The sequence below is a fragment of the Oratosquilla oratoria genome, chromosome 27 (genome assembly GCF_046742065.1).
Source record: "Oratosquilla oratoria isolate Oo_2021 chromosome 27, ASM4674206v1, whole genome shotgun sequence".
Taxonomy (NCBI): domain Eukaryota; kingdom Metazoa; phylum Arthropoda; class Malacostraca; order Stomatopoda; family Squillidae; genus Oratosquilla; species Oratosquilla oratoria.
Window position 1 is genome coordinate 4,593,398 of NC_134803.1, and position 20,345 is coordinate 4,613,742.

The 20,345-nt window shown below is 39.0% G+C and overlaps 2 protein-coding genes across 4 annotated transcripts in view; one reads left to right on the plus strand and one right to left on the minus strand.

Moving 5' to 3' along the window:
* LOC143040126 (uncharacterized) overlaps window positions 1-271 on the minus strand; it is a 525-nt gene extending 254 nt beyond the window's left edge. Inside the window, exon 1 of the mRNA XM_076210820.1 lies at window positions 1-271. This exon is cut by the window's left edge and continues 254 nt beyond it. Within this exon, the coding sequence (XP_076066935.1) occupies window positions 1-271 (271 nt within the window).
* Window positions 272-8,503: 8,232 nt separating this feature from the next.
* Moca-cyp (nuclear cyclophilin protein Moca-cyp) overlaps window positions 8,504-20,345 on the plus strand; it is a 60,788-nt gene continuing 48,946 nt past the window's right edge. For 2 of the 3 annotated variants that reach the window (XM_076210131.1, XM_076210132.1), the window contains exons 1-5: window positions 8,504-8,662; window positions 14,682-14,808; window positions 19,094-19,246; window positions 19,389-19,476; window positions 20,180-20,209. In XM_076210131.1, the coding sequence (XP_076066246.1) occupies window positions 14,682-14,808; window positions 19,094-19,246; window positions 19,389-19,476; window positions 20,180-20,209 (398 nt within the window). In that variant the 5' untranslated portion in view covers window positions 8,504-8,662. Of the gene's footprint in view, window positions 8,663-14,681; window positions 14,809-19,093; window positions 19,247-19,388; window positions 19,477-20,066; window positions 20,210-20,345 lie in introns of those variants that run through there. The other variant, XM_076210133.1, reaches the window with a different exon arrangement.

Genomic DNA, 20,345 nt, shown 5'->3' on the forward strand with positions numbered 1-20,345 from the left:
GCGACTGTTGCAAGTGGTCCCTGACGTCTTTAATGTTAGCTGGCGTCCTCGCTGTGACTTTTGGACCACAATGGCCTTTGTTGTTGTTAATCACACTTCCAGTGTTTCTGAACTTTTCCACCAAGCGTGTGATAGTATGACGATGTGGAATTTTCTTCTCAGGATGTTCGCGTCGAAACCGTTTTTGAACCAGTGTAGGCGGCTTAGTTGCAAAATACAGCTCCACAATCCTGGTCCTCTCTTCCATTGAAAAGTGATCGTAGTGGTCCATCCTGCTGCCAGACAAAACTTGCAGGTCTTCTGTCTACCTCACCTGAAAATAAGAAAGAAAATTTTATTTTCTTAGAAAATATGAATTTATTTTTGTCCCTCTTTTTGTGGCCCACCCTGTATGTATGTATATATATATATATATATATATATATATATATATAATATATATATATATATATATATATATATATATATATATATATATATATATATATATGCTTAAAAGTGGCAGTCTGCCGACAAGATTGAATAGATAAACACCATATGAGGACGGAGCCTTTATTTGTACGACGTTTCGCTTATTACAGCTTTTTCAAGTACAAGTTGAGATACAAATGCTTGAGATTAAATAAGGGGAAAGGAGGGAACGGGGAGAGAAAAAGGGGGGGGAAGGAAGAGGAGGAGGAGGAGGAGGAGGAGGAGGAGGGTGGGGGGATTGGACACTGGGAAAGGATGAGAATGCTGGCCCAAACGTCCGAGAGCGAAATGTCCACAAAGGGTGGTTTAAATATTTAATATTTTGCTGGCCATGAGTATTAGGGGAATAATGTGAGGAGATATGTTAAACATGCCCCTGTTTTGTTCAATAGTGTTCGTTCCTTGAATGATTGCTGCTTCTAAACACTTCCTGCGGATTTTGTCTGGTTCCCGCATCAGCAGCTCTGCATTCTTCCAGTCCATAAGATGGTTTTCCTTGTTTCTATGTGTCACACATGCATTGGTGGTGACATCATGCCTGACGTCATAACGGTGTTCACGTATTCGTGTATTCAGGTCGCGTGACGTTTCTCCGATGTAAACTTTATCACATCCTGAACACGGAATACGATAAACACCGGCTTTGGTGCCCGGTGTCTGGTTGTTGTGTGTTTCCGTCTTCGTGATGTCTTTTATTGTTCTGCTTGTCTGGCACACTATTTCCAAGTTGGTGGTTCTTAAAAGACGTGTCAGGTTGGTGGCAACGTCGCCGGTTGGCAACACGAGACGTCTAGTTGTGCTGTCCTGCTGCCTACGGCTTTCCCGAATCTTAGCGGCCTGCTGTTTGCAATTATCTAAAAGAAACTCTGGAAATTTTAGTGTTAAAAAGGTCTCTTTAATAAACCTGCACTCTTCTTCTAAGTATTTTGCACTACATATCCTAAATGCCCTAAGGAAAAAACCTATCCTTAGGGCATTTAGGATATGTAGTGCAAAATACTTAGAAGAAGAGTGCAGGTTTATTAAAGAGACCTTTTTAACACTAAAATTTCCAGAGTTTCTTTTAGATAATTGCAAACAGCAGGCCGCTAAGATTCGGGAAAGCCGTAGGCAGCAGGACAGCACAACTAGACGTCTCGTGTTGCCAACCGGCGACGTTGCCACCAACCTGACACGTCTTTTAAGAACCACCAACTTGGAAATAGTGTGCCAGACAAGCAGAACAATAAAAGACATCACGAAGACGGAAACACACAACAACCAGACACCGGGCACCAAAGCCGGTGTTTATCGTATTCCGTGTTCAGGATGTGATAAAGTTTACATCGGAGAAACGTCACGCGACCTGAATACACGAATACGTGAACACCGTTATGACGTCAGGCATGATGTCACCACCAATGCATGTGTGACACATAGAAACAAGGAAAACCATCTTATGGACTGGAAGAATGCAGAGCTGCTGATGCGGGAACCAGACAAAATCCGCAGGAAGTGTTTAGAAGCAGCAATCATTCAAGGAACGAACACTATTGAACAAAACAGGGGCATGTTTAACATATCTCCTCACATTATTCCCCTAATACCCATGGCCAGCAAAAATATTAAATATTTAAACCACCCTTTGTGGACATTTCGCTCTCGGACGTTTGGGCCAGCATTCTCATCCTTTCCCAGTGTCCAATCCCCCCCACCCTCCTCCTCCTCCTCCTCCTCCTCCTCCTCCTCCTCTTCCTTCCCCCCCCCCTTTTTCTCTCCCCGTTCCCTCCTTTCCCCTTATTTAATCTCAAGCATTTGTATCTCAACTTGTACTTGAAAAAGCTGTAATAAGCGAAACGTCGTACAAATAAAGGCTCCGTCCTCATATGGTGTTTATCTAGTCAATCCATATATATATATATATATATATATATATATATATATATATATTATATATATCCATCTACACTGAATGGTTCCCAGCGATCAATTGATATTTTTATTTTTATTCAACCACAAACAACTTTTAATTCCATGCCATCGCAATCGAGACTGAAGAATCGCTCGATGGAGACATTTTGTTGGAAATTGAAACGTGGACGAGCCGAGGATTCGAACCCAGCTAACCCGTAACAAAGTTACAGTGACTTAAACCAATGCGCTATCAAGAGAGATAATGAATTACCCGTGTGCAAACGCGATTACAAGAAAATTAATATCCATACACGTCAGGTTCGGTGTTTTTTTTTAATTTAACAGTGAAGAATACCGCCAACATGCAGGTTTAGCGATAGGTTCTCCCCTCAGTGCAGTTATGGCCTCACTATATATGGAGCGATTCTTCAGTCTCGATTGCGATGGCATGGAATTAAAAGTTGTTTGTGGTTGAATAAAAATTATATATATATATAAATATATATATATATATGTATATATATATATACTAAAAACCCACTGTTGATTGGACTTAAGAAAAGAAAGGAAATAACGATTTCCGTATATTTCGATCACTGGCTGTGATCCTCTTCAGCGGAATACAAAATCAAGGGAAAATACATATATAAAGAGGAGAGGGGTGGAGTGAAGGAACATGGGCATGACACTTCAGGTAGCATCTATGATGCTGCGCGGGTTTGTGGCAAGTCATCCGCTTTTATAATGGAAGGAAGTAATTTATTAAGTGATTGCATAACCACCTTAGGTTGCTCTGAAAACTCACCAATTTTAGGGCAAAGAAATTGGTGAGTTTTGACATGAAAAGTCTTTTTACGAACGTCTCAATTGATGGAGCCCTAGAAGCAGTAGAGGAAGTACTGGAAATGTTCGATGATAATGAATTACCCGTGTGCAAACGCGATTACAAGAAATTAATATCCATGCACGTCAGGTTCGGTGTTTTTTTAATTTAACAGTGAAGAATACCGCCAACATGCAGGTTTAGCGATAGGTTCTCCCCTCAGTGCAGTTATGGCCTCACTATATAAGGAGATGTTAGAAAACAAGTTTTTTCTCCGCATGATATCTGAAGATACTGTATGGCTAAGATACGTGGACGATGTTTTAGTGACTACCCACTACAATACAAAAATATAAAACTTATTATCTAATCTAAATAGTGTGAATTCTAACATCCAATTCACGATCGAAAGTGAGATAGACGGACAGCTACCTTTTCTAGACACCGTATTAATAAGGTCAGGGTGTGGCGTTAAATTCAAAGTTTACAGGAAACCGACAAATAAAAATTACTTCATTCATTACTACAGTGCACATGATAAGAGGACAAAGACTGGTGTAGTGATAGGCCTGTTCTTAAGAGCGTTTCGTATTTGCAGTGACGAATTTTTAGCGGATGAAATTAAAATGATAAAAACGACTTTTGAAGGACTCAAATACCCCAAAGGATTACTTTGCACCCTGGAGGAGAAGGCCCGTAATATACTACGCAGCAAAAGAGAAAACTCCAACACTACGTATTGGGTGGTCCCAAATTCCATTCTAACGAGAGACCTAGACAAAATCTTATCGTCCTCCAACATTCGTCTTGCGACTTCTACAGGTACAAAAGTGAAGGACCTTATAATCAAGAAAAAATACCCAACCTTAAATATAAACAGCGTAGTATACGAAATCCCGTTCGGTGGATGTGATAGGAAATACATCGGTGAAACTAACAGATGCTTAATCACCAGATTAAAAGAACACCGAGCAGATGTAAGACACCACAGGGTTAGCAGTGCACTAGTAAACCATGTCGACGAAAGAGGCCATCTACCGGTCTTGCGATAAACGATAAATTTCCGGTTAAAGCGATATTATCGCTTTACTTATCACAACGCCCACGACTGCTTTCTTCATTTGTTAAAACTAGGTCTAAAAGATTTGAGGTTTCTGATCCTCTTCCTCTTGGTTTCATGACGCGTTGGCACATGTATATTCGTACATCTAGCAGTGTTCAACAGAGATTCTTCAACTAGTGCCACGTGTCACTGATGTTTTCCAGTTAATCCAGTCTATTCTTGGACAGTTACCAGCAAGTGTGTTCAGTTCTTTGCAGGTGCCTTCTCTGAGTTTTCTTAAATTGGTATTATTTTCATGGCCACTACTTGGACCTCGATAAACACATCCAATCAACAGCTCATCATTACCCAGAAGTTGTATCAAAATCCACACAGATTCCTTGTAACACAACCCTAGGTTTACTTCTCTACTCTTTATAACTGATCTTACATAAAGGACAACATTTCTTTCTTGTTCATCATCAATATTTGAGGATTAGTTGTAACCATCTAATTTTATTTCCTCTTCGTTAGCTTATATCTCGACATTTGGCTTCATTTATCATAATAATGTCCGGTTTGTTTTCTGACTGTTATATTCTAACTTTCAACTCTGATACCTTATTCTTCAAAAAATCTGCATCTGTATACCAGCAATTTAATTATTCTTTTCTTTATCTTTACCATCCTTCTTTTACCTAAAGGGCCTTTCACCCGGTAGATGTAGTTTCCCGACTTGTCATCATTTTCCTTCTCTTTTGGCCTCTTCTACAAGTTGTCTTTATTTCTCTGTGATTTAATCATGTCGTGTAACGCCACATGCACATAGTCCTTGTTCCCGATGAGTTAACTCCTCTCTCGCAGCATCGCATTCCTTCACTCTAGGTGAATCAAAACCTGCCAATATTGGTCTAAGGCTGTTTGCATTCTTTCCATTCCCACCGAGTCCAATGACATTGTGTGTGCTAATGTTGTTAGCATCCAATTGCATACATTTTTCAAGCATCTCTATTAGAAACTTTGAGTCTTTTTCTTGTCTTTGATATCCTTCCACAGCATTGCTACCTATCCTCTTCAACGACTTACAACTACGAACAACCACCTTAGCACGGTCTGGCTACCCTCGTCGGTACCTATTGACCGGTACATAAGGTAAATAACAATCAAATCAAATCAGTCATCCTTCCTGAGTCCACTGCTGAGTAAAGGCCTCATTCATAGCATTCCATGATTCACACGACCGCACCAACATTTGCCACGTCACTCCTGCAAATTTCTCCATCTCGTCTCTCCACCCTCTGATCTATGTCTTCCACGCTTCCCATCACGTGGTGTCCACTCAGTAACACACTTGCTCCATTGCTCATCAGTCGTTCGCACTAACTTACCTGCCCAATTCCACTTCCTCTCTTTTACCGCCTCCACAATATATTTCACCCTAGTCTGCTCTCTCGTCCAAATTGCTCTCTTTCGGTCTCTCAGCGTTATTCCCATCACTGATCTCTCCATTCTCCTCTGTGCAGTCCTTAACTTTGTCTCCATCGCCTTCGTCATTTTCCAAGTTTCATACCCGTAGATTATTGCTGGCAGAATGCATTGATTGCAAATTTTACGTTTCAAACGTAAAGATAGAGGGCCTTTCAGGATCTTATTGTACTTACCAAGATCTAAGAATATAAGGTCTAACCACTTCCGACCGAATTTCGAGGGAGTTGGCGCAGCGGGCCCGTGAACGTCACCTGGCTGTTCAAAGTGGGGTTAGCGGGTCCTATAGCTGTCAGTTGAAGCTGGTCCGTCGTTCGAAAATGACGTCGCCTTCGCTCGCACCGCTCCACTCAATTAGTTATATTCTGACAAATATTATATAAAATATATATATAAAATATTATAGTTCCTGTCTATATATATGAATATATAATATATATAATATATAAAATATTATAGTTCCTGTCTTCCTTGGCGTTTCACAGTTTTCTTCAGTGTATCACAAAGAGAAAATGGACGCATCCAAATGACGTCAGAAGCTGCGCAGAACTGCTCCAGCGGTTAGACCTGTTTACTTAGACCTTGGTACTTACCAAACATTTTCCAACCACTTGTAATACGTCATTTTATTTCATTGTCATGATCTTGGGACACTTTTACCATCTGGCCTAAATAATCATACTCTTCAACTTTTTCAAGACTCACCATCGATTATAATCTCTTACTTTTAACTTTCGTGTTTATTGCATCGGCTTGTCGTATTCCTTTCCCGATGTTTATCTTTTCTGTATCTTTATGTAGTCAAATTACAGCGGTACCTTTCGCATAAATCTTTTCTAGAACCCTTACAATCTGTTCATATGTACCCTGGTTGTGTAGCGAGTAGTATTGCTGTTTGTTCTACCGAGTCAAAGGCCTTCTCGTAATCTGCAAAAGATAAACAGAGGTATATTGTATTCCGTCGTTTTCTCGATTAGTTGTTTCATCGCCTGCAAGTGGTCTAGAGTCAAATATCCGCTTCTAAAGCCTGCCTTCTCTCGGTTGGTTTCCTTATAAAACTTGGCTTAGTCTATTTGTAAGGATCTTGGAGAATAATCTATTCACGTTTGATATCAAGCTAATTGTTCGGTAGTTACTAAAGTCCTTCTGGTCTCCTTTTTTATGAAGTAAAATCACTAGAATTGCACCAGGATTCAGGAACGTTTTCTTCACGTAAGCACTGGGTGTACAACTGAGCTAAATCAATATGATATTCTATCTCTGTGTCTTACAAAAGATCTATCGATATACCACCTTCCCCATATGCTTTTCCTCTTTTCATATTTTTTGAGCAAATTCTACTTCGTTTGTAATCTTTGGTACAGTAAAACCGTCTACATATGAATTTATTGATTCAACTACGGTCTTTGACGGGTAAAGCTCTTGGGGAAAACCTACTCTTTTTACAATTCTGTCTCTGCATTTAATTATCTCTCCATTTCTATTTATCAAACATATCATTTGCTATCTTCCGAAAGCAGGGGTTCTCAGCCTTGGCCCATACACCCCTTTTACCATTTGTCAGAATGTCATCCCCCCCCCTGCTTTCCAAGATTGTCTGTTTCAAAAGATGCATTCTAAATAATATGCAAATATTACTAAAAATCCTTTTACTTTTTTTTTCCAAATTAGGATGTATACATTTACAATTTTATAATGAAGTTTTACAAATATGCAAATTGAAAATATTGATGGATATATAAAACTTGAATAAAAGTAATTTTTTTATGAACTACTTAACAGGCCAACATTTTCTAATCCTAAGATTAACTTGGGTCAGCACAGGTGACAGGCCAGATGACAGCCCAGATGACAGGCCAGATAGGCCAAAACCTACAATTGCTTTCCTCACCCCCATAAACTTACTGTGGTCAGAATTCACCCCCAGACAGCCCAAAATTCCCCCCTGGGAGTGAATTTCTCCTCTAATGAGAACCCGTCTTAAAGCATGTCTGCGCTCGGTACCTTTGATAGTTTTTCTTATATAGTCTTTGATTTTACCTTTCCAAATAGTTTCCTTTTTCTCATCCATTTTCTCATTCTTTTCTCTGGTTTCTGCCTTTTGTTGATAAGCTTGTCTCTATTTCGTCTCTCCCACTTTTAATCTGTATGGTCCTTCTTCTTTTAATTAGGTTATTTGTAGCTTTGGAGTATTTGTTTTCTCTAATATTTTTTGTACTTTCTACTTTCTCTGCCGATTCCCCAAAGATATTCACTAAATTTTAATTCATATCTTCGACGGTGTCATCGTTAGTTCTTAGAGCTTGAAATCTATTTTTAATATCTAACTTAAATTTCTTATTATTATCCTTAACCTTTGCAAGGTTCATTTTCTTTTTTAAAACTAGTATATTTCTCTCGGTTCTGAAAGTGAATTTAGCTGTGCAACCTGCCATTCTGGGGTCACTACGTTGACTTTATTTTTTACTGTAACATTACTAACGCTCTTGCTCTCATCTAATATGAAGTCTACTTCGCTCTTTGTTGTTTTATTTGGACTTGGAGAAGTCCATTTCTATGCACGTAGCTATTTTGTTTAGCTATGACGTCACAGTTAAGCAGATGAAAATTCGTAGAGGGCGTTCTGTTTAGACTTTTTTTTTTTTTTTGCATGTAAAAATAATAGGTTATACAAATGAGTAACATAATATATCATTTGTAAATATTTTGTATGCATGTAATAGAATAATATACAAAATATAATATATTTATTCAACCCTAATTATTTTCATTCTAAATCGTTTGAACAATAGAAATCAGACGTGCGCGTGCGTTGGTACTGGGTAATGTAGACCCGTACATTGAAACAAAACTATCGTTTCTTTTTAGTGTTTTGGTTCATTTATTGAAGGTATAAAGACAACATTGAAAATTTTGAATATCCTGGACAGATCCCCATTCCATCAAAGGTAACGCATCTTTTTGTGTGCCCAGTTTTTAAGTAAAAACCGTGTATACTGTATGTGTGAAGCTGACTTAACCTTTACCTTAGTTAGGTAGAGAGTATAGTTAATAGTATAATGATCCTTTACGGTATGTTGTAAGGCAGTACACGACAAGTGGATAGTTTCATTGAACATCACTACAATCTCGTGATGTAAATCGATGTATGCACAAATTTTGTTTGCAGTTTTGGTTCTGAAAATAAGAAGTGTGGGAACGAGGTTTTGCTGTATTTGTTGTGGTCCTGGAATAGTCTCGCTGAGATCGTGAAAGGCATTTTCTTCCATGTATTTAAGTTTTTAGAAAGTATCTGTTGTTTTTCCCTCTACTATCTAACTTGTGGCATGTTTGATGCAAATGCGGCTTCAGGAAACCATGCCTCATTATCATTGGACAGTGAAAATAGATAAACAAGTTTTTTTGCAGTTGCTGATAACCCATTTTTGTATAGCATTACATGAAGTAGCTACTGAACTAATATTTTTTGGTATTGATGTATGTTCCCACTCCTGTAGTATAAGGGTACATCAACATGTATCATCATCATGTGAAAGTATAGCTTTAGATGAGCAGATGTTTAGTAAATTTTAGTGTTTGATGAAATACTGAAGCAGTTAGGGCCAATTACTAATCAGACAAAAGATGGATGCAAATTTGCAAAGAATATGTGCACTGGAAGAAATAGTATGATAAGAAAAATTGTATTTTATCATTTTCGTCTCGATCACTTACACAGCAATTTGTTAGGTTTAGGTTTTTTAGGGTAGGTCAGGTTTGGCTTGTTTGAATAGAGACAAAACATACATTTCACAAAAAAATTGTGGGCGAGATGAAACTGCATAAATTCTAAAACATGACCTAGCCATGAAGGCTGACAACCCACCCCAAAGTGCCAACAACCCAGTTATTCTCTTCCAAATTTTGGTTATTCTGTCAGTTTACATAATATACAGTAATCTGTGAAAGTACTTATGTGATTTTAGATCAGAATTGGCCCCAGAATTTGAATTTAGGGCTGTCAACCAGGTTGACGCTGAGGACCGTGTCACCATCTTGGAGGTCAGTGACAGTTTATAAACTGTGACATTAGATGGAATTGTGTCATAACCACACAACACAGCATTGATTAGGTATATTGCTAAAGCTGCAGGAATCGAAAAATGTTAATATTGAACTTGTTTGTTAGCTTTGATGAGGATTTGAAATTAAATTTTGATAGTGAAATTTTAATTGTTTCATTTGTCATGTTTCATAATTTGTGAGATGGCACTAATTGTTAATTAATTTGTTTGTCAACTCTTAACATTTTATCATGTGTGAATAATCTCAGGGAAATAAGGCTGATGGATGACCAAATTTTATTCATCAAGACATCTTCAAGGCACATGAGATAACCAGAAGGAACACATAGATAATAATAGAGATGATGGGAGGTACAAAGGGCGATTGATGAAGGGGAAGAGAGGTGTAATCCAAATGACCTCACACAGGGTCACTATGCTGCATGACAGTCGTCTATATAATAAGGTTGTCTAGTTTATACGCATTTACTTCAATTTGAATAATTATCTAAAGAATTTTTAATATGATTATTTGATGATGAAAATGTCTAACAACACAAAAAAAAAAAATCCACTGAAGGACTATCACACACTGACCAGCTTTGTTTCACGTGGCTATTGCATGGGTGAGGCTGAAGGTTTTTAGTTAGTTGCTTTCTCCTGTACAGTTTTTGTGAACAAGATATCACATGGTCCCAAAAACACAGACCATTACGCATACTCAAAGTTTGCAAAATGGTCCATTACAGTCCAATCTACCACCCTCTTCCATGTGTACTTATGCCTGACTTTCTTCCTAAACACTGTATTTGCTATCATCAGCTCTCTATACACATCTACCATCAACTCTACATGATTTTTTCCTAGAATTCTACACTTCCCAACCACTCCCTCTATTGGTTCATTTCCTACAAAAGCATTAAGGTCTCCCGAGACCACTACATTGACATTTCTCCCTGAACCCTCTATGCACTTGTTTAAATTTATCCAGAAAGCCTCCCTTTCCTCTTCAGTCTTCTCACTAACAGGCCCATATGCACTTACAAAAACCCACATCTCCCTCACCAGTTTCACCTTCATCCACATAAACTGAAGAAACCTTCCACTCCACCTTATGTTTGTGGCTCTTCACTTATTAGTAAAGCCATCCCTTCTCTCCCTCATCCCCTCTTCACTCTTGACACACTCCCAAACTCAAACTCGCCCCTCCCTTTTAACTTGGTTTCACTCAGTGGCAATACATCCATCTTTCTTCTCACAAGCATACTGCCTATCTCTTCCCTTTCACACTCATCTGTACCACATCCATGCACATTAAAAGACCAAAACCTTAGGTTTCTGATTAGAAAACTCCCAGACTCTCTTATGTTTTGGTGCTGCAGGGAGAAGGATGCCTAGTCCTATCCCCATCTCATTTTTGTCAGCTTTTATGACTCAAGTGCAAAGACTTGGTGCCAGTATTCTTTTTTCCCCACCACAGAGTTCAGTGAAATATGAAAATGATTGTTCAAAGAAGTGGTACAGGACAGTAACAAGAGTAGGGGAACAGCATAATGGAGGGACAGTCACAGTATAGTAAAATGTCATTTCTCTATGAACAGACTTCCTTTACCACAGACAAAAGGATGTGTATCTCCAGTCTATAGGGGTACCCATAAAGACCTAAGTATCAGCTGCATGCTACTGAGCAGCTTTTAACCCCACAATAACATGCAGCCAATACCCCAGATGGGGACAGTAGGTTCAGTAATTGAAATTAATGATGAGCAGGTTATGTTTCAGAAATAGTAACTTCTTGGCTCTCTCACCACTCGTCCTGCTTTGTTTTTCATCATACACCAGTCCAGCACCACCAAATAGATATTTGCTGGCAACACTTGATGGTGGAAAAGCAATGTAAGATCTTGCTAAATGAAAAAGATCAGGATAAGTATCTGCATGGGTCTTCCACCATGGAAGAGAATCTTTGTCAGGTCCAATGCATTTCTCTTTAAGGCACATTTTGATAGTTGTTATTGCCAGTGGGGAGAACTGCTCATCTTCACTGTCACTACCAGAAGAAAGAAAAGCATTCATGGCCTTGGCAGTAGTGATGCTACTACCTGTAGATGTAGAAGGTTTAGACTTTGTTTTTCTAGCTTCAACTATATCAAACCTGCTTTTCTTAATTTCTTCACGTTGTCTACCGTTGGTGACTTTAATTGAGAACTGAAAATTTTGGAATTCTATCTGGGGTCCTAAAACATAGCTATGACTACACAAGTCATTGTTTTTTTTTTTTTTTTTTTTGCAAAATCAACCTCTTGTAGATTCCTGACTTGGTTTGTTTCATCTCCTCAACTTTTTCACTTTCTTTGGCTCTTGATGCAAATGCTCTTTTCAGAGTGGACACAAGGGGAATTATATCAGCTACCCATGATGAGTTCTAGATTATTTTCTTTGTGATATCTTCATTAGGCTGGAGCACAGTGATGCAGCTGGTTAGAATACATTTTCTTGGTATGTCAATGAGATAGGGTTGATGAAAGAGTATTGGGATGGTTTGGACACATGGAAAGAATGAGTGAAAAAAGATAAGTAAAAGAAATGTGGAAGGAGTGAATATGAGGGGGCGTCCTAGGATGAGATGGATGGATGGGGTGAAAGGGGCATTACAAAAGAGAGGAATGTCTGTGGAGGAAGAGGACAGAAGATAGGGGTAAATGGAGAGGGGTTGTGTATAGATGATGCATGAGGGAGAGGGGGTGGGGGATGAGGAAGTATGTATGAGAAAAAATTTGACGCAGCCTAAGGGATTTCTCCTTTTCTCCATGGGGGGATGGAGAGGGGGCATCGCCGAATTTATGAAGCAGCCTTGCTGTGGATGTGCTGTGTCTTGCGACACTGCTTCTGACCCAGGGCAGTGGACAGGATGGAGGGATGACCCGTCATCCAGGAGGTGCCAAGATATGAGGGAGGGTGGAGGGGAGTGGAATGATAAGAAATGGAATGGGTGGGAGTGGGATCTATACCTTTTTCTTTTTGGCTACCCCCCGTGTAGGGGGAAAAAGCCTTTGGTATATGTATGTCAATGACCGAATTTTAGCATCAAGAGCTGGCATACAAGCATCAATTCATTAAACACTTTCATCCTTATCATCATTTGCAATGCTGTTCCAGTGTTACAGGAAGTTGTGGAATGCTTATTCTAGCTTGTATTTTCTTGGGCTCATCTTGATCCATGTTTGAATGATTAAAGTGTGTGGCAATGGAGTTGCACCATGGTTGCAAGGGGCAGCAGTGAAACAGATGGTGCAGTTTGTGGATTTATTAATCGGTAGGTTATGCGTACAAAGGGGGCACGTCAAGTACCCAAGAGGTCTACAGAGCAAATGCCCATGGGCATTTAGTTGCTGTAAGCACACATACATAAAGGGAGCTTTGATAGGTCTATGAATGGGGTCCTTGTAGTGGGGAGCGTCTGGGGGTCAGGCGAATTCCGTAGTCCCTGGACTTGCCGCAGCCCATGATCACGCTGACCTTGTCCCACCGGAGGGATGTTCGGTCGGTCCTGAATCCGCATGTGCTGGCCAATGCCTAGGGCAGGGAGGGGCTGGGCGTGCTCGTTGTATCTCCGGATCGTGTGGGCGGCTTGGGCTGCAGCCTTGCGATCACGTTCTTCCGAGCGAGCCTGCCATTTGGGCGAGAAGGACTTCGGGTGGGTCGGGACGCATGTCTGGAGGGGGCGTGTAAATGATACTCTTATTTTAATGGACATTTTGTAAATATTATAACTAAGATCAAATTTCGTTCTTATGATGTTCTTGTCCAGAGCTACAGGTACTGTTTTAGAAAACTGAAACACTGATGGCAACTGCTTCTTTATCAGATGAATCATGCCTTCATTATAGCCAAAATGGCTGTCAACAGCAACAGTGCTTTGTCCTACCTCCAGCATGTCTAGGACCTTGACTTTCTCCCGTTGCAGGGCATTTGGGTAGCATATAGGGCATTCATAAAATATCACAAACTTCACACACACATACAAAACAAACACTCATGGCTGAAACACCTGAACAAGTGGCAGGAATGTGAGAACAAATTAGAATAGATATTAAATGAATTTTGTGCCACAATTAACTACTGTCAGCTCACTAGCCAGTAGCATGCCAGAAACATTGATGTTGGCATCCCACACTTTTCTCTCTCTCTCTCTCTCTCCCCCCCATTGATTCATATACTGTATATTGCTATTTTGCTCATTTTTAACCACTTTGGTACAATGACACCTATGTAGATGTCATGAGGTGTGAGTGTGTACACAAGGATGCCAGCGTCAGTGGTGTCTTGATTATATATATATATACACACATACATTCATATATATATGCATATATATATATATATACACACATATATATATATATATATATATATATATATATATTTGTAATTGTACACGAGTTACCTCCAGATTCTGTGAACTGATTTGATCACATTTTCTGCATTTATCATTACTCAGAGTAAAAGAGAATGAGTAATACAGCAGTGACTTTATATTTTATAATACAAGTAGTGTGATGGAAATTACATATGGCAGCCAATGCTGCACGCAAAAATTTGAGTCATATTGAAGTGGTTAATTAAAAATACCTTATGAATTAATTGATAATTATTTTTAAGGTTTTCTAGTGTCAAGTTGTATAAGCCTCATGGGTAGGTGGGAGAATCACATGTACTCATTATTTAGGTTCACTGTATCTGGTATCCCTTTCTCATCATTCCATTTATTTACATGGTAAAGAAGGGATACAAAATTTTATTCAGGATGTTGCCCATTCTGTTTGTATCAGTCCCCTTTGGTAACATGTAATTAGATACTTTAAAGCAATTTTCATCACAGTTCAGATTCACTTGAATTATTTTTCTTCTTTAAATTTTTCAGATGGCTCTTAGAAAAAGATGTTTCTTTGATGTGGACATTGATGGTGTTCCTGCTGGAAGAATAATCTTTGAATTGTACAGTGATGTATGCCCAAAAACCTGTGAAAACTTCAGAACACTCTGCACCGGTAAGCTTGTTTAGTTCATAGTAAGTTCTACTTGTGATAAGGTCTAATGATTACAGAAGTATTTATCTCTGAGTGGAGGCAAAAGAAGATGCTTGGGAGTGGGAAGAATGTGAGCATATGCATTATGTACATGTTTATCCATGTATATACATTTACAAGAAGGCATGCAGCCACCCTTCAACAAACTTATAGTGTGAAATTAATTATTAATCAATAAGGCACTTGAAGTCCACTGCTGAACAAATGCCTCCCTCCTACCATTCCATGGCTTACACAAGTATGTCAATCTCTGCCACAATCCTACTGCAGTCTTTACTATTTCGTCTACACCTTCTGTTTGGCCTTCCTCTTGCATGCTTCCCATCTCATGAGGTTCTGTCAATAGTACATTTTCTCCATTGCCCATCATTTGTTCATGCTAACTTGCATTCCCAATTCCACTTCCTCTCTTTTACCACCTCCACAATATCTTTCACTCATCTACTCTCACCTAACTTGCCCTCTTTCAGTCTTTCAGCATTAGTCTCACCATTGATTTCTCCCTCTGCACACTACTGAGTTTTGTCTTCATCGCCTTTGTCAGTTTCAAAGTCTTTCATGCATGTATAATGACTGGCATTATACATTATACTTAACAAATACTTTCCAGCAAATTGTAATGTACCTTTTTTACTTAGTATAATGTTTAGAACATGCAATAGCTTAGTGGATGCAGTTTTGAACTTGTGAGTTTAATTTTGGGGGCCCAGTAGATACAGTCATAAACTTAGTAAGTGGTCATGAGTTCAATTCTCAAGGCCTGCAGCGGTCTTTCCGTGTTGATTCCCAACAGCCCTAGCCAGATGGTGAGGTGATTCAACATTGACCTTTGCTACAACTCACAGGGTTTTGCCCAAACAGGGGTTTTTCACTTCCCACTGCTTGGGAGTAGGATGGTGAGATTATTTTGAGTCACTTACCATCTGGCATAGATAATTATACTCTTCAACTTCAAGACTCTCACCATCTATTATAATCTCATTACTTTGAACTTGCATTTTGAATGCTACATTGGTTTTGCTCTTGTGTATCAGTAAACCTACCTTGACTTTTTCAGGTCACTGCATATCTTGTGAGTCTTCTGCTCATTCTGAAATAAGAATAATGTCATTTGTAAATATGCTCTTTTTAGATAGTATGTGTCTGGAGACCTTGTCAAAAGCCTCATTTACATATATGTCTACCATAACTGTTCTTTCTGTTTTTTAAATCTTTCCAGCCCTTGTTTTATGTTTACAATCTGAGTGCTGGTAAAATGGCCTTTCTTGAAACCATGTTGGTTGGGGGAGATGGGCATTACTGATTCTGATTCTTGCTGTCATCAATCTTTCCATTAGTTTGGATATTGCAGGTAGTAGTGAGATTGGTCTGCATCATGATGCAGGGTTTTCAGGGTGGTTTGTTTGGTTTCAAGATTGGAATTTGTGAGCTCTTTTTTCCAGATGTTTGGGATTTTGTTGTTTAATCATTAGTTGAAAATATTAGTTCATGTGGCTTTTTGGCAGAGGTGTTTGAGGTGGATGTGTGAAATCTCTGGCCCTTCAATATTTGAGTTCATTTTCTTTACTGATAAAGGCAGTTGTGGCTTTAGTGTCCTTTTTTTTCTTGTTTCTTAAGAAAATAGGGAATAGAAAAGATGTTTCAAAAAGAAAGATAAGCATAAATATGCAAGAACCAGTGTGTTCAAGAGGGTGTTGATGGACTATTAAGAGGTGCCTGAAAACAGAATTAGTAGAGTTTGGACAAAATTGTATTAGGGAGAGATCACTGGATTGTCAGGTCAAATCTTGAGGGAGGTATATTGAAAGTTGATACAAGTAAAGTAAGAACAGGAAGTGGTAGAAATGTGCTGAATGTGAGCTTGTTGAATGAAAGTGAAGCTGAGAAACGTATAGTGAAGAGATAGATATAGAGAAGTATAGATAGTGAATAGTATAGATATAGTAAAAGTATTTTGGAAGTGGTGCCTGAAAAGATAATTGATAGAGTTCTGGACAAAAATGTATTCAGGTGAAGGATGACTGGATTGTCATGTCAAAGCTGGAGGGAGGTATATTGAAAGTTGATACAAATAGAGAAATAAAGAATGGGAAGTGGTAGAAAAATGCTGAATGTGAGTATATTAAATGAAAAAAGAATACTAGTTGAAGCTGAGAAAAGTATAGTGAAGAGTTTATTATAGCAAATACAGTGTGTAAGAAGAAAGTCAAGCATAAGTACACATGGGAGTGGTGGATGGAAGGGTGGTAGATAGGGCATTAATGGACCATATAGTGGTAACCAGGAGAAGAGTAGGAAGAGTTTTGGGTATACATGTTCTAAGAAGCAAGGAGGGGGGAATATCAGATCATTTTTTGGTGGAAGATAAGTTGAGAGTGGAGGATAGATGGAGAAAGAGGAAAAGGACAAGGTAGGAAGGTGCCATGAGTAAACTACTTAAAGGAGGAGTACAAGAAGAAACTGAGAGAGGAGTGGGAGGGAGTGAAAGATAGAGTAGAACTAGGAGTGGAGGAGGAATGGGGATGTTTCAAGGAAGGAATCACAAGGTGTGCAAAGATGGTGTGTGGAACAAGGAGGATGTAAGGAAATGGAAGGAAGGGTAGTGAGTGGTGGGATGATGAAACAAGGTTGTAGATGAGTAGCTAACATAAACAGATTGGTTACAAAATGGGACGAGAATCAAGTGGTTTGCGATGAATTTGGGGCTGCACCAAGATTGTATAATGTTGCCATGGTTGTTTAACTTGTGGGATAGTGAGAGGGGTAAATATGAGGGTGCTTGGTGAGTGAGATTGAGGGAAGTGAGAGTTGAGGCAATTGTTCTTTGGATTGCACTGTTTATAGCCGAGTCAGAGGATAGATTGATGCCTTTAGTGTTGGAGTTTGGGATGGTGTATGAGGTAAGAAAGCTGAGTAAATGTTGGTAAAAGTAAAATGATGAGATGTATGAGTAGTGATTGTAGTTGTGGAATGAAGGAGAGTTGTAAAGGGTAAAAGGCTGGAGAAAGTGGAGAGCTTTTAAGTATTTAGAGTTGCATGTTGCATTGGAAGCAAGTAAACATCGTTGGGCACAAAAAGTGTCACAAGAAATTGATATCAAGGGATGGATGCAAAAAGAAAATTATACGAGGGAATGATTGTGCCTATATCAGTCTGGAGTACAAATATGAAATTTGAAGGAGGCAGAAAGGAAGAGCCTTAACATGGTTGAGATGATGTATTTAAGGAGTGATAGATGGAACAAGGTTGGATAGAATAAGAAATCTGGAGGTTGGACACAGCAAAGGTGGAAAGAACTGACAGATAGGATTGATGAAGAATTGCTGAAATAGTTAGGGTGTGTGGAAAGTATGAGTGAGGACTACCAAAAAGTATGGAATGCAGAAGTGGAAGAAATGAAAGTGAGGGGAAGACCAAGAATCCAAGAATGAAGTGGATGGATGGGGTGAAGGGCACATTGGATTCAAAAGGAATGTCTGTTGAGCAAGGGAAAAAATTGTGGGAAAAAATATGAATTAATGAAAATTTACAAGGAAATGGCTCAACCCAAAGGGATGTAGTTTGCTCCATAAATACCTCCATTGGAAGAGGTAGGGGGTGGTGCAGCTTAAGCTGTCGGGCCCTGCTATGGAGGAGTTCAGTTTTCCTGTATCACATTTGACATTAGCAGTTTGGTTGGGGGACAGGAATGACCTTATATATATATTGGATGGTAAGAGATGGAGGGACAATAAATGGGTTTGGGTGTATACAACCCCTCCTCTGACATACATAGTGAATTTCATAAGATATTGGTTACATTTCATCTATGGATTATTATCAGTATCATTGGACACAGCAAGAAGGGATTTCTCCCCGTCCTCTCCTTTTATGCATGGGGGGTCGCTGATTTAATGAAGCAGCCTTGCTGTGGATGTACTGTGCCTTGTGACACTGCCTCTGACCCAGGGCAGTGGACAAGGTGCAGGGATGACCCGTCATCCAGGAGGTGCTAAGATGGGAGGGAGGGTGGAGTGTATTTAGGGATGGAATGGGTGGGAATGATTTTATGCTTTTTTCTTTTTTGCTACCTCCCTTGTAAGGGGGGAAAAGCCTTGGTATATGTATGTATGTATCATTTGCAGTAACATTTTTAGTGAGAATGTTTTGACTCACAATCACCAAGGACTTTTGGTACATATGTTTGTATATCATTATTATAACTAATGTGCTAACATCTTTTCCTCGTGTCATGATATGGGAACAGGTGAAGCAGGTGTGGGCAAGACAACGGAAAAGCCCTTGCACTATCGGGGTGTCAAGTTCCATCGTGTCATCAAGGACTTCATGATACAAGGAGGTGATTTCTCAGCTGGAAACGGCACTGGTGGAGAGTCCATATATGGAGGACAGTTTGAAGGTATGACTACTGATGTTGAATAACCAAAAGTAATGTAATAGTGATTCATCCCTGATGAGCACTCTAGTAATTGAATATTAAACTATTACAGTATCACATGTTACTTGTTGCTGATTTGCTAACAAAAGTATTGTTTATACAGATGAATCCTTTGACATCCAGCATGAAAAGCCTTTCTTGCTGTCTATGGCTAACAGAGGCAAAGATACCAATGGTTCACAGTTTTTTGTGTAAGTAAAGTTTAATTCTACTTTTGTATATGTGGAAAATTGTGGACAGTTGTTCTCAAATGATCAAAAATAGTATTAATTTGTAGAATTAGCTGTGAAATACAGTTCTAGAAAGGATCTTGTATTTGTTTTTAGGTCATATTTTTCATATGGAAGATTGATGTAAATTATATAGCAGTATGTAATAAGCTCTCTTTCAGTATGACTACCACAGTGTTACCAGAAGGATTGGCTATGTAATCATGCCCCATCGATATGTTATTGGGCATTACTGTCTAGTGGAAAGTTGTATGTTTATGCATATGTGATCAAATATATGTTTGGGCACACATGGTGAAATGCTTGGCACATTGGGCAAGCTTCACACCTTATGGAAGCAACAAATTTTGAGAGATGATTATACTTGAATTTTCATAAAATAGTTTATGTAATGTTGAAATTTTATAGGTATGGTTGATGTGAAAACTACTTCTGTCATTTGGGTTATGCTTCCAAAACATGCAAAATGGTGTGTTTGCTGCTGCCCATTTTACCCCAACATTGTGCTGACAGACATGAGGGCAGATATGATATGTCCTTCCCTCCCACAGTTATTGAGGGAGTGTGCCTTCTGCCGAATAAAATGTAAATAAGCGACGGCTTGTTCCTCCTGGTTCTCAGTAATTGTCGCAAGCGTAATGATCGTTTTGTCCTTCCTCTGTAGAACAACCCAGCCCGCTCCTCATCTTGACGGGTACGTTCAGTTTACATAGATATATAATCTCAAATATGTGATATGATCTGATCATTTTCACTGAGCTCATATGATATAGATGATTGTTTTGAACCCCATTTTTATAGACTGTAAAGAATTAGGATTTCCACTTCAG